The 17,753-nt window shown below is 41.6% G+C and overlaps 1 protein-coding gene across 1 annotated transcript in view; it reads right to left on the bottom strand.

Annotated features, from left to right (window-relative positions):
• LOC149261573 (putative RNA-dependent RNA polymerase 5) overlaps nt 1–17,753 on the bottom strand; it is a 547,055-nt gene that overhangs the window by 23,890 nt on the left and 505,412 nt on the right. The window contains exon 14 of the mRNA XM_089369746.1: nt 16,341–16,503. Within this exon, the coding sequence (XP_089225872.1) occupies nt 16,341–16,503 (163 nt within the window). The remainder of the gene's footprint in view (nt 1–16,340; nt 16,504–17,753) is intronic.

Raw genomic sequence — 17,753 nt, 5'->3', positions numbered from 1 at the left:
ATGGTGTTGGAGAGTAGGAAAAGGAGGGTTCAAAATGAAGAAGGGGGACAAAGTGGATTTGATGAAAACTCTGCTGAGGAGGAGCTAGAGGAGGGTGAAAATGATTCAACAGCTGAAAAAACTAAACAAGACCAAACCCCATTGTGGAAATATGTTAACAAGCCTGAAGCAGGGAAAGGAGATGGAACCACTAAATTTCATTGCCCCCATTGCAACAATAATTACATAGGTTCATACACCCGTGCCAGAAAACACCTCTGCGGGAAAATGCCATGGGATGGAGATAAACAAATAGGAATCAAAACTTGTGCAGGTGTGTCAGCAGCAGATAGAGCAAATACATAAGGGAAGAGGAGGAAGCCCAATACAAATCTAAAAAATCAAGGGGTTTCTTTGAACCAAGCTCACAATCACAAGCACAAAGAACTCCTTCAGCATCCTCCCAAGGCAGTGGATATGGAGGCATAGGGTCACGAACTTTAAGGCGTAGAACCATATCAGATTTCCTTGATGAAGGGTGTAGGAATGATGTGGATTCAAAAGTTTATAAGTTTGTCTATGCATGTGGGATACCATTCAATGTTCTTCGCTCACCTTATTGGCACGAAATGGTTTCTGCCATAAATGATGCCCCTAAAGGATAGAAGAGCCCTGGGTATGACAAGGCAAGAACCGTTGGACTTGATCATGAAAAAGCAAAAATATCACTTTCTTTGAATAGAATGACAAGTTCTTGGACTGACCATAGGGTGTCCATTGTATTTGATGGATGGACAAATGTAAAAGGCAATCCATTGATAAGTGTTCTTGCTATGTTTGTTAGTGGTGCCATCTTTCTTTCAACATATGATTACTCAGACAAGTTCAAGACCGCCATCAACATTGCAAAACCATTACTTGAAACAATTGAGCGTATTGGGCCATACAATGTCATCCAAGTCATCACTGATAATGCTCCTAATTGTAAGGCAGCGGGAGAAATTATTGAGGATAAATACCCCAACATATTTTGGTTTCGGTGTTTGGTTCACACATTGAACCTTTTGATGCATGAAGTTGTTAAGAACAAAAATGAACAATACAAATGGATTGGTGATTTGTACAAGAAAGGCAAACAAATGATAAAATTTATTACAAATCATAGCAATACCCATGGCCTTTTCCGCAGTCACTCAAGATTGGAGTTGTTGAAGATTGCGAGGACTAGATTTGGTAGCTATTACCTCACCTTCAGGCGCCTTTTGAAGGTAAGAGAGTCATTGGCTAGCATGGTATCAAGTCCACACTGGCAGGTATTAAAGGAAAGGGCTACAAATGCAACTGATAGGCGAGGTTTTGAACTGGTGGAGGAGGCTGCTCTTGATGGTATGTTTTGGGCACGTGTGAGGCAAGTATTGGATTTCACCAAGCCCATTTATCACATGATTCAGTTTGCAAATACAGATAAACCAATGATTGGCAAGGTGTATGAGCAAATGGATACCATGTTGGGGCAAATAAAATATATTGTTCATAACAATGATCCTAACTTATACAAATTGATACACGATTGTGTGTGTGTACGATGGAATAAACTTAATCTTCCACTACATTGCTTGGCGTATATCCTTACACCAAAATACTACTCTACATCTTGGTTGGGCCAATTTGCACTAGGGGGTGGGGTTAGGACCAAACCCCATATAGATGAAGAGGTATCTAAAGGATATTTGGAAGCATTAAAAAAGTTGATACCTGACAGGGAGGAATGTGCTAGTGTGCGCCTTGAAATAGGCAGATACTTCAGTGACAATGGTTTGTTTGGTACCTTCCATGCAATGGAAGACAGAGACAGATTTGATGCTCTCACATGGAGGGAAACATATGGCGGGCATGGACTTTTGCCAAAATTGGCAAAAAAAGTTCCATCACAGGTTGTAAATACTTCTTTTGCAGAGAGGTGTTGGAGCACCTATAGCATCATACATAATGTGAAAAGAAACAGACTCAATGAAAACCGGGCAAAACGCTTGGTTTATGTGCACTACAACTTGAGGATGTTGAGTCATTACTGTGATCGGGCTTATGAGGATCCAACATATAAAATCTGGGACAACCACCCAGAGCATGACAATTTGGAGGATGGCAATATATATCTTGAAGAACTGGAAGAGGAACTTATAAGGGAGGAAGATGAAGCAACAGCCATGCCACCTCCACCATCCAGTAGCAGTGCTCAAGTTCCAAGTCTTGTTCCTTTGTTGTCGCCACCTCCATCTACACCCTCACGTGGAGGGCATGTGCCTTCTAGTTCTGGTCGTCGGTCTGTGCGGGAGACTCCTAGAAGACCACCACGACCTGCTCATACATTAGACTCTCGTGGCAAGGGCCACATGTAGTAGTAGATAATAGATTTACAGTTTACTTGTCTTTTCTAGTTTCTATTAGTTTTCATAACTGTTGAGTCTTGAGTCTTGAGTCTTGACTCTTTCATATCATAATGATATTTTTTGTAAACAATATATGACTGTGACAATGAAAGTTTGAAGTTTGAAGTTGGCAATTATAACTCATTGGTAATGATTTTGAATTATGAATATGATGCTTCGTGAAAGTTGTTTCATTTCATTTCATAATTCATTTTATAACATTTCATTTCATGTTAACAGTTAGATATTATTTCTTGTAATGGTTAAACTTAGCTTACAAGTACAACTTTGGTGATCAATGATGATAAATGTTATATATTGAATTTTCAATTTTGAAAGCTTGAAGTTGAAACTTTAAGATTGATGAATCATGATTCACAAGACTCAATATGTTGTAATATGTATGTTACTAACTTGTGGACGTGGTTGATGAAGATTATAACTTCTACATGATTGATGTGATATGGTTCAATGATCAATCTATGTTTTTTTATGTTTTTAATATGTAATTCATCATTCTACATGTTTTTGTTGACATATATGTATCAAAATATAAAAAATATATATATTTTTAAAAAATCACTCCGAGATTCGCCCCCAAACCGGGAACTTTTGAAAATGTCGCTCCCGCTCCCGTTTTCACTCTCGCTCCCTGCTTCACTCCCGCTCCCAAGTAACACTGGGGCATACCAAGCACTGGGGGATTTTGCTTCAATCCATAAAGTGCCTTCTTTAACATGCACACATGAATGTATAAACTCAACCATATTTCTTACTGAGTGTATATTTCTTCTATTTACGAGAATTAGGTATTTAATTTACACCTTTGATAATTAATTCATTTATCTTATATTTAGACATTCTCCATGAATAGTCGATATATAGTCGATGTATATATATATATATATATATATATATATATACTAGTGCAATGTATATGATGCATGCATATGTAGCTATCATATGTATGCCTCACATGCATGCTAATATTGCTATGTTGTTCGTGATTTGAGATGGGTTGTTACACTCTTCATAGGCAGCGAAGGTCAAAAAGGAAGCACTGCCTTCGTCTTCCATGCAGTGGATCTCATCCTCCTCATCGAACTGCTCCTCCTCCATGACTGCATTCTGGAAAGGAGTCTTCACCTTCTGTTCTTCACTGGCCTCTTTGCGCCTTTGCATGATCTGCAATTGTTCATTTGCTCTCCTATGTGGATTTGGGTTTCTAGGAGCAAATGTATTAGGAACCCTTCCTTTCCCCGAATGCTGCTCAACCTTCAGTTTGGAGATTTCAGATTCCAATGATTCTATCATCTTGGTCATTTTGTCTATCTTGGGGTCTGAAGATGAAGAAGATTCAACCCTTCGTCTCCTTCGATCAGCATGTCCTTTGAGTTTCTCTACAACCATAATATTAGATTCTACCTCCAACGCTGCATCCTGCATCTCAGCCAGAGAAGCACATCTTCTTTCTCTCAATAGTAGGCAGAAGTCGGAATCAAAGGCATTGGTATAGGTGAGCTTGGAAGAGGTGGGAGTAGGTTTCACTTCAGCTAGTATCTTGTTGTACATGCGGTTGAACCTTTTATTGAAATCGGACAATGACTCCCCATTTTCCCTTTTTAGGTTGCCAAACTCAGTATGATAATAGAGCAGATCTTTCTTATCCCCCTAATGCTTTAAGAACACATCATCTAAGGCCTCAATGTCTGTTATAGACCTAGGGGTTAATTCTCTGAACCATTTTCTAGCCTCTCCATCTAGGCTTTGGACGAACACTCTCATCCATACATCATCTTCACTAATATCTAGGTTTTCAGCATAGCTATAGAATGACTCAAGATGTTCTTCTGTTGTGACTCCTTCTGTTCCAGTGAACTTAGGCATGTACTTCTGATATTCTCCTATAGGCATGGCATTCAAAGGAGTAGACAATACCAAGGGCCCATACCTAGCAACTATGATTCTTTCCATTTTGGTGGGTGCTTGTGGGCCTGCCATGACTGGGGTAGATGAAAGAGTGCTGGCAGCCTGAAAGATAGGAAGTACAGGGTTAAAGGAATATGATGGACAGGAGGGGAGGTTTCCCTTGGGTTGACATCCAAAGGAGGACCTAAAGAATAAGGAGCTTTATGAATCTCCGAAAATTTTTCTTCACTGCTAGCGCTAAAGGCTATATTCTCAACATGTATGTGCTCTGCTACAAGCCTTTCTCGAAGAGATGCATAAGCTTGTTTAGGTTTACCTGATCCTGATGCTCCCTTTTGTGATGTCATTCTTTCCTTGATAATCTTCTCAGGGTCAGGTACTGGGTCAGCTGGTGATTTCTGAGGATTTTTCCGAGTGTGCCTCACAAACTGAACCAGAACTGTGATGTGGAGTCGCCAAGAGTTTCGGCTTCCAATAGAGTCGCCAGACAGATGATTACAACCAAAACTGTGTCTAGACTTTGTCTATCATCAAAGCTGGATCTGTGTCGTTCTCCCATGGAAGTTGAGCTTCAATCTCCTCTCCCCGACAATGGTGCCAATTATGTTATAGCTCCAGGGAACTCTCCTAGGTTGTAGCTCGGAGATGCCTGGTAACATATAATCTTCAATATGGTTCTAGGAACCTATTGGGATGGGTGATGGTTTGGTTCAAGCCAGATAACCATTTCTACTCTGTTTTCACTCCAGACATGCATGAACACCCTCAGACTATAAGGCTTTAAACCACCAATGCTCAACAATTTGGGAATTAGGTGAATAGACGAAGAATACTAACCACACTAGCAGATACATACAGAATGTATGATGGCCAGCTGCAACTAGTAAAGAAACTTGCAAATCTAATCTATCAATGCAGAGATAAGATGATAGTTATCTTGCATTAGATACAGAAGAAACCTAAGTTACCCACTCACTGATACATTCAATTGTCTAATCCAGGGATAAGATGATAGTTATCTAGCATTAGACGTAGAAGAAATCATGAATACAATACTTTAGGCACAAGCTTAGAGTAGAGGAGAAATGGGCATTGAGCAATTAACAGCAAAATAAGCTTGCATTGTTGAAAATGAATATGAGACGCTGCAAGTTACAGAATATCTACAGTCTCCAGAAGTTGAACCGAAACACAATTGCCAACCCTGATTACATCTTCCTTCTGGCTATTTATAATCTATCATTACAATGGCCCTTATCCATTTAGGGATGGAGGGGTCTTAATTGACCACCAACTACCAGTAACTGTCTGATAGCATCTTTGAACGTAGTTTCTTTCTCCACTACGAAAACTTGATCAGTTCTTGTACCATGCTGTCCTCCAGATGGTCAGATTGATAATGGCAGTGGAGTTCCATGATTGTTTAATTCGGTTGTTGAGTCGTGTTGTGTCCTTTTCTCCTCCGGCCATGCTCTTCTTTTAATTCAGTTTCATGGTCAGACTGTCGCCAGACTAACAAAGTCGGCCATCTTCTTCTTCGCGTAACAGACAGGACGTGGGGTATGGAGTGCATGGGAAGATGAATGGTTGTGAGTGATTGTGAATGGTGGTCATCGGATCAAGGGAGATGTGTGGTGGGGATCGCTTTTTGGAGGCTAGTGGTCGTGGTGGGAGTGGAACATGTCCGGGCCATTGGATCTTCTGACCAGCAGATCGGACGGTTATCGGGCAGCAGAGATGCGTGGACGGTAACACGCGGGGTGGTTTAGTTTAAGTGGAAACAACTTTTATCGAGCGGGCATCGGGTGGTAAGCGAAAAATGTCAGAACTTTCCCGATGCCATTCAATGGATGACACGTAGCGGCGGGGAAAGAGAAAAACCGCCCTCATCGAGCGGGTACTTTTTGCGCTTGTTGTCCGCGCGATATGGGCGCTGACTGTTAGATCTGGCAGGGTTGATCTAATGGTGGAGAACGATCGAGCATGATGCATTGATCGGGAGGAATGTGGGCCATAGGATCAGTGGGAAAAGATCAATGGCGGAGGGAGGTGGAATTACGAGGCGCCCTCGGGAGCTGTGTTGACGGCGCGTATGGCGAATGGGTAAGGTTTTATGGGGGTTTTTGGCTAATTCACTTGGGGCTAAGATTAAAGAGGGTTTTGTCGGGGTATGAAGGTTAATTTAGGAAATGGGATGGGTAGAGTGTGAGCGGGGTAAAAGAAGAAGGGGAATGATGGCCCATGTGGGACCCCTTTAAGAACAACGAAGCAGACCGAGCCTTTCCTTCATCCTTAAAAAAAAACAGCACTGCATCTCAGGGCTAAGAGGTACCAGAGCATTGTAGATCACAGGGGGACTGAAGGCACCAGAAGAAATCTGAAATTTGCAGTAGTAGCAGTTGTCCCAAGAGACAATGTTGTTCCAGAGCAAAAGCAACAAGAGAAGAAGTGACGCAGAGCCTGCATTAGCATTACGAGCCAGGAGGAGGGTCAGCGTAGAGGTAGAGGGGCAGATCAGACCTACGCAGTGCCCGATCGTCTTTCTCAGTTAGGAAGGATCGACGCTGTGGCTAGGAGGAGTGGATTTAGCCCTTGCCAGGATTGCTCAAAGCCTGAAAGGCTCAGTTTCTTTAGTTGTCGAGACTTGAGGAGTTGTGGGCAGATTGTGATTTGAGGAGCTGGTGCGACGTTGTTTCTGTCGATACAAAACAGTGTCTAAGGAGACAGAACCAAGGTAGAGGGAGTCACTACCTCGACGGATTTCTAGCCAAGGAATCCAGATCCGAGTTGCAGTTGCAAGGAGGATTGGAGAGGAGCAGTTTGACAGCTGGGCAGACGATTTCCAGGAGGGAAATCAAGACTTAGAGGGAGATTTCCAGGAGGGAAGTCAAGACTTAGAGGGAGTCCAGAAGAGCAGCTGAAATGGCAGTCAATGGATTGAGGGATCAAGACAGATTGGACAGAGCTTCCAATTTTGTCATCTGGAAGGCCAGGATCTTGGCAATCCTAGACAGACATCACATTAAGGACTTTGTCATGAAAATCGTAGCTATCCCAGTTGACCTAGCTGCTAATGAGAAGTTTGAGGAGGCCGACGCAGAGGCAAAATTCTTGATCCTAGATGGCGTCAAAGATCATGGCATACCACATATTGCTGAGAAGAACACAGCAAGGGAGATGTGGGAGGCACTGACCACCTTATACTAGGGCTCTTCTGTGCAAAGGAAGATGCTATTGGAGAATCGGTTGCGGTCATATCAGATGCAGAAGGCAGAGTAGATAGATCCATTCCTTCTCAGGTTGCAAGAGATTCGCGACCAACTTACTTCCGTGGGGTCTACACCGGATCGAGATTTTGTGGTCAGGACTACCCTGAATGCAGTCTCCAAGGAGTGGGAGACAAATGTCCAAAGTATTTTGGGCAAGGCTACTCTTCCTCGTTGGGAGATGTGGGACGCTCTTCGTCATGAAGAGATCAAGAGGATGACCAAGGTGAGGAGTAGTGGCAACGAAAGTCGAATCAAGAAAGAGAAGGAGGAGGATGCGGCTCTAGCATCTGCAGGACAACAAGGGAAGAGGAAGAAGAAGGACATCTCCAAGGTTAAGTGCTTCCATTGTGGGGAGCTAGGACATTATGCATCCCAATGTCCCAGGAAGAAAAATAAGGGAGAGGCTTCCAATTCAAAGGTAGCTCTAGCTAAGGCGAAGAAAGAGGTCGAGACTGATGACAATTGTGCCATGAGTGTTCATGTGCCTCTAGAGAAGAGGTGGGGACACATCGAGTTGTAGTCAGGAGGACTACATACTACGGGCATGATCCTTGAGGTGCCCAAACTCTTGGATCACATCCGGCTACGGGAGCCCTTAACGACAGTAGCATGATGACAGGTGTCGAGTGGAGCAAAGTGTGGTGGAGCAGCAAGGCAAGGCTAGAGTGCAGAAGTTTGTAGCAACGCAATAGAGGTTGCAGCAGTGCGAGAGGCATAGAGGTGTTTGCAAGTGACGCAGTGGCAGTAGAGGAAGCACGGGTTAGCAATAGAGGCAGCGTCAGCATCACGAGGCTTCCAGACTGACTGGGATGTCAGTATTTGGGGGAAGTCAGTTACCTACTTCTCGGTAACTGAGTTGCAGTGCAGCAGTTAGCAGTGGCAGTGCTAGGGGCAGCATGGGCAGCATGTTGAGAGGGAGCTGCAGTACAAATGTCGCAGTGGCAGTGGCAGTGTCATGGGCAACAGTACATGAAGCAGTAGTGCAGGGGATGTGATGTTAATTTGGGTAGCATTAGATGTGCTCTAGCCTTGAAAATTGGTGGAGAGGCTAAAGCACATGAGATCTCCAAGACCTAGAAATGTTTTGGGCGAAAACTAACCAGTTTGGGAGATATTAAAATAATTAATATTTTTAATGGAGTCCCTAAGTCTAAACTTAGGGAAAATAAAATATTAATGTGAATTAATATAAAACTGAGTTAGAATGGTCCAAAAGTCATGGATCAAGCCAGATCTAATCTTAGCCATTGATTAGGGACTTAATCTCGGCCATTGAATTGTCAACGAGAAAAGTATAAGAAGAGGCTTGAGGGTCACTTGGAGAACACACCGAGTTGATCAAGAATTCAATTTTCTAGGGCAAGGCTTGCTGAGGAAATCAAAGGAGTGATCAGAGTTGCAGCTGAGGGGCAGTGAACGCAGTAGCAAAGAGGTAGAGATAGTACCGGAAGCATCAATGCAGAAGCAGGGAGAGGGTTGATCCAGATCCAGCTACAAGCCACGCAGAGGCATCCAGAGGCCACGCAGAGGCAACCAAGAGTTGCGCAAAGCCTGAGGAAGGCCAACGTGGGAGACGCAGAGGCTCCAAAGGTTGATGCAGAGCCCCGAGAGGCAAATGCTGGGCTAGATCAGCTGACGTTGGGCTAACGCTAGGCCAAATAGGCTGATGCAGACCGTAGAGGCTGACACTGGGAGATTTCGTGGGGCAGATTGGAGCTAGAGAGTTGGATAGGGTGACACAGTCCCTATCAGGGTGACTGGGAGCAGCAGAAGTGCTGCAGTGTTGCTGTGGGATTGTTCCTCTGGTGATTTAGCTAGAATATCTATCTCCGACTGAGAGGTACTATTGCCGAGGGCATTCTTTGTTGGGTGAGCCATTTCTGGCACCCAGATTGTATTCTAAAACTGTATAATAATAAAACCCTCTGATAACTGCACTTGTTTTCCCGCATTGGGTTTTTTAGGGGACATTAGTCCAAAAATCATGGTGTCACTTGTGTGCTTGTTTCTTTCAGTTGATGATCTATATGTGTTGATATTGTACTTGTATTTATTTTCAGTATTTACATGGTAAATAACTTGTAAGTAATTGAACAAGTAGGAAGAAATAAATCGGATAGTATAGGAAGAATTTTTGACGGATAGACTTAGAAATTCCAACATGGTATTAGAGCGTGGTTGCAGATCACAAGATAACTGAAGGCATCAGCGGAGCAGAGCAGCAGTAGCAAAAACAACTATCCCGAGTGACAAAAGTTGTTCCTAGCAGAAAGCAACAAGAAAGGCGTATCGTAGAGAGCCTGTGTCATCAGTTTGAGCCAAGAGGAGGATCAATGCTAAGGCAAAGAGGAGCAGACCTGACCTACGCAGTGCCCGGTCATCTTTCTTAGCCAAGAAGGATCGACGTTGTGGTCAGGAGGTGCAAATTGTGCCGATGCCGGAATTGCACAGAGCCTAGAGGCTCTAACCTTTAAACTGCTGGGGCATAGGAGGCTGTGGGTAAGTTGCGGAGCGAAGCTGGTGGGGTACTGTGGTCAGAACAGTACCTAACAGGGCAAGACCAAGGAGGAGGGAGTTGCTGCCGAGGATTGGCAGAGGGATTTCCAAAAGGGAAATTGAGGCTCAGAGGGAGTCAAATCGAGAACTTCCAGACGGGAAGTAGAGAGACTTGAAAGAGTCGAAAGAGGAGCAGCGAAATGGCAGTGAATGGGCTAAGAGATCAGGATAGACTGGACGGAGCTTCAAACTTCGTAGTCTAGAAGGCTAGGATCTTGTCCATTCTAGACAAGTATCGCATCAAACACTTTTCCTTGAAAACGATAGCAATCCCGGTTGACCCAGTGGAAAATGACAAGTACGAGGAGGCAATGGCCAAGCTAAAGTACATCATCCTTGATGGCGTCAAGGATCATGTGGTGCGACACATTGCCGAGAAGGAGACGGAAAATGAGATATGGGAGGCCCTGAAGAAATTGTACCAACATTCTTCTGTGCAGAGGAGGATGTTACCTGAAAACTAGCTGCGGTCATATCAGATGCATAAGGGAGAGCAGATAGATATCTTCCTCAGTGGATTGAAGGAGATCCGTGATTAACTAACTTCCATAGGGGCCACACCAGATCAGGAACTGATGGTGAGGACCGCATTCAAAGCAATCTCAGAGGATTGTCAGGTATTTGTCTAGAGCATACTGGGCAAGACGAGCCTTCCAGATTGGGAGGAACTGTGGGCAGCTCTTCGTCAAGAAGAGATCAGATAGGTGTCCAAGGCGGGGAGTAATGTACAAGGGGTCAGAATCAATGACGAGGAAGAAGAAGATGCATGGCACGGATGAGGTTTTGTCTCACTAGAGAGACATGGGAGGGAATGCATCATCTTCAAGCACTCATTAATGGAGCATCGACTTGTTATTGAGTCATTGCACACCCATGAGACCATTTATCGTGCCCTACAACCACTTGGGCACACCACATGATGCTTTGCTTAGAAAACAAGGGCCCACCCCCTTGATCATTATTTATGGAGCCCTCCTCTTCACTATGGCACTTAGAGGACTCATTTTGGCCTTCTAACAACACTACTTACTCCATTTTGCACTATTTTGACCCTCTTGGGATAGCTTATCATTCACTTTAGTAGCTATTTGGTGGGCTTGTCACCAAAGGATATGTTATTTGCACATTAAAATATTATTAGGGTTTAACTAGACCAATTAGGCTAAATTGAACTTGTAAAAGGCTCATATAAATAAAGGAGAGCCTCATTTGTATTGGATCATCATCACATTCTTGGATTAGCTCTTCTTGAGTAATTCACATTTCTTCTTGGATGACTGTTGGAGACTCTTTCATGCATTTCAATATCTTTGGAGGCTAGTTCAATTTTCAATTTTGGAGCCATTGTCTTGATCTTGGATTGGATATATCTCTTGTTATGTTGTAAGTGAATTTTATGGAATAATTTTTCATGAATAATGTCTAAAGTGTGGAAATTATGCAACTTGCTCTTTCTTTCTTTGTCGTAATTGTTGAAAATCATTGTTGAAGATTGTTTGATTGCAAATTTGTGCATGTTACTTATTGATAACAAGTAGAAGAATGTTCCTAATGGATTGAAATTTATTTTTCTTCCATGAAAACCCATTGGTCTTGGGTGGGTAATTGTTGAGAGATAGGTGTTGGGGCATCATTTTTCAACCTCCTTGAGGAACAAATTAGTCCAAATTTCAAATGACAAAGACTCCATTGCCCAAGCGGAAGGCACTAGTCTAACAAAATTTCAGTGATCACCCTTCCTCCTTTATCGTTTCCTCCCAAAAATTTCGGCCTTTCACTTACACGGCCTTGCTATAACCTTCTACTTGGATAACCTTTTGCGTTGGTGTCCCTCCTAAAGATCTTCAAGGTTTCATGAAATTTCAACAATTATTTTGTGAGAAAAACCAAACCCTAGCTCAGACATTGGTAGCCAATCTTGGACGTAATAGTGAAAGGATTTCTTGAGGGTTGTCTCTTATTAAAGCTTGATCTTTTTCAACCCTTTCTTTGTCCTAGCTTGACCTAGGGTTCTCATTGGAGGTTTCCCTTTCATGATAAATAGTAAAACCCTAAGTCTCATGTGGACCCAACCTATGTCTCTCAATTTAGCAACACATTTCTTGGAGGCATTTGCTCATTTAAAAGAGTTTATTGAGAGTTCCTATTCCACTTTGGGGATCTTGATTCTAGGTACACTTAATCTTCTTGCAACATCTTAAATACCTAGATCTTGATCCTCACTCCTTTTGGTCTTTCTTGGAGAGCCATTAAGCTTCATTGAAGCAAGTGAGCCTCTCCTTTTAATGGGCCTTGGAAATCACTATAGACCTCATTATTCCACAAGGGGAAAACCCATAAATCTTTCCTTATGAGAGAGAGTTCAAGATTCATCAATACATCAGAAACACCAATATCAAGGTAATAGCCAAACCAGTAACCAAGGAGAAGATGAAATCTCAAGCCCTCCTAAAATTCAACCCTCCTTTTCTCCTTCTTCCTTCACTAGATTAAAGATAACCAAAATACAAATCGATGTCCAAATGAGAAGTGAACTTTTATTTATATCCTTTCAAAGGGGGTCGAATGGGTGCCTCCAAGGGGCCCAACCGACTTTAATAATAGGAGTTCAACTTGATCAATTTAGGGGGCAAAATTTAAAATTCAAATTTTCTATTTCTTCACATAATGAAAATACTGGCCATGGCTACTATATTTCAACCAGACAGTGGTCCCCTCAATATAGTGGGTTTTGTAGTTGACCTTTTGGAATTTATCTCGAGAAGACACAAGATTTAATTGTAATAAGACCAAAAATAAAATCAGAACCTTCCCTTAATTCATCTTTGGAAATTGAGAGCCTTGATTTGAAACCCTAGGATAATTGAGTGGACTTACCCTAGTCCCTTTGAGCCTTGTATCTGCTCCAAATTCCCAAAGAAAGTTGCTCCTTGACTCTCTATGCCCCACAACAACTGCTCCCCAAACCCCACGAACCAAAAAATGGAAATTGACAAGCTAAGGAACTAATCTTCTATCCTCAATTACCCCTTTTCCTTCTAAATCATTGAAATTGTTTTGTTAGGGTTTTACTCTCTTAATGATTCCTTGGTTGTGTGTTTTTGGGGGCCTTAACCTTTGAACTTAAACCTTCAAATTATCCAAAGAACTCTAGCAGTTTTATCCACCTTAAGCCATATATGGTACAATCCATTGAGTGGGGGTATTTGAAGTAGAAGCCTTATGGGGCTCTTCACTTGGTTTGACCAGGCCATTAGATCCCTAAGATCTAATAGAGAGAACCCACTTTAGCTAGAGGAGAGCAAGCTAAAAGCAATAGGAGGGTTGGTGAGTTGACAGTGGCCCCCTCCTCAGTATAGTGGGTTTTGCAATTGAGCTTTTGGGATTTATCTTGAGAAGACACAAGATTTCACCATAATAAGACCAAAAATAAAATTAAAAACTAGAACCCTACAACTACCCTTGTACCTAATTCCGATATGTTTAATGATGACTCCTCTTCTATTGTGAATGGATATGTCCTTCATGACTTGTTTCATTGGCATAGGATACAGGGATTGGCATTGTACCTTCCAAATGTAGCTTCGGAGGGAGCAACCCTATGGAAGCTAACGCTTCAGGATCTAGGGAAACCAGACTCATTATTGTAGTAGTTGTAGCAACAATGCAATAGAAACTGCAATATGAGTAGATCAGAGGTCAGAGTTGCAGATTCGGGCAGGGTCCATTGGGGAGTCCACCTCATGGATCATTACCTGGCTACAGGGGCCCATAGGATTCAGTAGCAGGATGGATCAATGGAAGTTGATGTAGTCAGTACCAAAGTGACAGTTGCAGACTAGTAGCAGTCAGATGTTGAGGACGGCAGAGCAGTGTTGACAACAGAGCAAGTGGCTCAGTGCAAAGTTGGCAACAACGTAGATTCTTCAGTGACAGTGCAGATACTACGAGTAGTTAGAGACTCGGGAGACAAAGGCATCATACTGAACACAGTTGATTCATTATTTCGGATGCTTCTCAGTTGCAGTTGTTACAGTTGCAGCAGCAACAGATGAGAGGGAGTTGCAGTGCAGATGCAGAGTTGGTAGCAGTACAATAGTGTCAGCAGCAACACAGATGCAGCATTAGAGTTGTGCAGTGGTTGGTGGGCAATATAGTTAGACATCAGCAGTGTGACAGGAGGAGATACAGAGACAAAGTGTTGTGGCAGGATGTGCAGCACTAGACAGACCATAGTCCTCGCTAAGAGGGAGTGTTATTTTCTGTAGCATCGGATGTGTTCTAGCCACAAAATTTGGTGAAGAGGCTAGAGTGCATGAGATCTCCAAAACCTAGAAATCGTTTCTAGAAATTCCGCCTAGAGATGGCTTAATTAGATTAATAGCCGATTTTTAAATATTTCCTAAGTCTAAACTTAGGGAATATGGTTAATTAATCAAAATTAATTAAGTCAGAGTGTGAATCATTCAGAAACTCACACGGATCGACTCCAAGATGATCCAAGACATTGATTAAGGTTTAATCTTAGTCGTTGGTGCTCCAACAGTGGATTATAAGAGAAAGTCGATCGATTTCTAAAGAGCAGTAGTAGTTGTCGAAGAGCCAGAAATCGAAGCAAAGACAGTGAGGGGCAGAAACAGTGAGGCTGGAGGAAGATTTCTAGATCCAGTGAGTGTGTTTGCAAAGAGGCAGAGCCACTATGAGGCTAACACAGGGACTGCACAATAGCCTCTAGAGGCAGTTCGATTTGCAGATTCGGGAAGTCGTTTCAGTGTTCCAGTGGTGGAAGAATTTTGCAGAGGTCGGGAGAAGCACTTTATGAGTCAGTGGCAAGCAAAAGAAGCAGATCAGATCGAGATCCAGGTCATACGAATTAGAGCCTATGCAGAGCCCACGCGAAGGGTGACACAGGGCAATTCATGGAGGGGTTTCAAAGGCCAATCTTCAATGTCAGATTTGTATGTGGGGTTAGGAAAATTCCTCACTAGATTTTTGGCAGTATTTTTCTCTGTAGAATTGCCAGATTCGGCATCCAAATTATTGTACTCAAATTTCACTACTGCATAATAATAGAACCATCAGCGACTGCACCGGTTTTTCCACATTGGGTTTTTCGGGGGACAATTGTCCACAAATAATGGTGTCAATCTTATTGTGTATGTGTGTGCTACTATTTTCTCAGTTTCCAGCAATATTTTTCTTCCGTATTTTTAATTGTGAAAATCACAATGTGAGTTATTTGATTTTTTTCACAGCAAACAACAAACAAATTAACAATTAGAAAAATAATTTTCAGTTGTTGTGATAGATGAAATTTTCACAACAACAATATCAAATCAGGATGTCGAGCACACCCACAATGATAATGTCGAGGATCTAGATTATAGTATGATTATTGCTGGACTCTGCAGGCCATTTATAGCTTCAATAATATATTTTGGTTCAGATAAGTATTGAACTCGGTGCCATTTTGTTATATTCAGGCTTCCAATGTTATATACATGAGAAAAATGTCCAAATTTGGTGTCTAATGGTTTTGATGTCTATGGATGTACATCAAAACATAGATATCTTAATCAAAATTGGAGTATTTTATGCATTTTTTTATCAGTCAGTTTTGTGACCAGCTTTTTACCAAATAACATTTCTCAGCACCATTGAACAGCCTATTCTCCTTCTAGATTGTAATCTTAGAATCCCACAATTACCAGCCCAAGGAATGCAAGAGGAAGGGATATATGTTCAGTTTTGAATACATTCTAAAATACTGAAAATTTTGTTAAACCTGCTGAAAGATGAAAAGCACTCCAACCACTATCTTATCCATGTGGGGTCTGATGGGTATGGTTCTATCAGAAAACATCCTAAAATTAGGATCTCACTTTAACTTAAAATGTTAAAAGTTAATGAAAGTAACATATAACTAAACGTAAATATCAACATTACAATGATTAAAAGTTAAACCAATTCCCAAAACAAAGGTGGATTTTTTTGTGTCTTTATGGGTTATTGACACACAGGTTAAGCTGCCAATTTGAGATCTAATCCACCCAAAACCAGTTAAAAAGGATTTTAGATCAAAACAGTCCAAACAGACTGGTGCAAACCAAACCAACCGGTTCTCATAACTATGGTGTTCTCTTTATGAAAAAAGGTTCAAAGTATTGTACCGACTAACCTTTTTCCCTGTCTTTGGGGCATCCAAAGCTTCATAGTAGATATTTGTCAGCTTCTGCATCTTTTGCTTCAACCTTTCACATTCTTCCACATTTGTAACTTTGGGTGTTAAAAGCCGGTCCATAAATACCAACCAACTCTCAGCCGCTAAACTTACTGCGTTACTGTAAGAAGGAAATATAACACGGTAGTCACCAAGATTGATACATCTAGCATTCACTATTCTTCCCACTTAAAAATTGTACCGGCTGAAATTACGCTAGCTCTAGAAGTCAAATAGTTGGTATTTTTAGTGACATAAGGATTTCCGTATATCTAAAATTGAAGTATAAATATATTAGTATGCTAGCTCTAGAAACAAAAATCTTGGTATTTGTAGCAATATAAGCATTATACATGTAAAAATACAGTATAAATAATATTAGAATCATCAAATGATATATTCAATCTAGAGTGTGACGTATCATTCTTAATTTTCAGAATGGCTATATTCACATTAGCAATGACATTCTACCAACCAATTGCTACAAAATGCCAAAGAAGCACATTTATAAAAAATGGGGGTCTCCCAGTATGATTTACAAGTTCTATCTAATGCCTCTTATGGTGTATGTGGTAAGGAGGAGGAGTTGCATGCTAGTTATGATAGAAAAAAGTAATTTTGAACTTTATATATGGGCCATAAAAACATCTGGCTATAAATAAGATGAAGTATCTGATGCCTGCGTGAGTTAATATGCATGTTTAAAAGCCATAATGCATAGTGAGTTGCCTGCTAGTTGTTGAAAAATGTAACTAGATTTGGTCTTCATGAAATGTATTTATCAAAAGAAAGAAAAATGTTTTTTATTTTTATTATTATGACTTATTAAAGCATGGGTTTCATGCTTGGGTCATCATGTTTTAGGTCAAAGTCCCCATTGAGGACTTCTAGGATTTATACTGAGTCATTATAGTCATTGTCCATTTAAAGAGACCCTTCTTGGGCTTTTGAATCATGTAAAAAGATTTATTATTGAGTCACTTAAGTCATTTGTCACCTACACACCAAGTCAGCCCTAACCTGATCAAGTCGGCCTACAAATGGGTAATTTGAACTCCAGAAAAGGGTATATATAGAAGTGCAGTTTGATTCATTTGGAACATCTCTCACACAAGTTCGATATCGAAGAAGACGTAGTAGAAAAGTGTGAAATTCTAAGAAAGAAGAAGAATTGCAAGAGAAGGACAAAATCGAAGTTTTGGGCTATCTCTCTCTCACATATGAAATTACTAGGCCATTGCTAAGGTCGAAGTGTTGCTGCAACTAGGTTGAAGGTTTTCTACTGGAGGGGTCGAATTTTTGTTGTTGCTTCTAGGTCGAAGTGCCGCTCCAAGGTCGAAGTGTTGCTTCTAGGTCGAAGTGCTCCAAGGT

The sequence above is a fragment of the Pinus tabuliformis genome, chromosome 6 (genome assembly GCF_031772625.1).
Source record: "Pinus tabuliformis cultivar Carrire ecotype Pingquan chromosome 6, CPIR1, whole genome shotgun sequence".
Lineage (NCBI taxonomy): Eukaryota > Viridiplantae > Streptophyta > Pinopsida > Pinales > Pinaceae > Pinus > Pinus tabuliformis.
The sequence above is the reverse complement of the archived record's forward strand: the minus strand, read 5'-3'. Positions and strand labels throughout refer to the sequence as shown.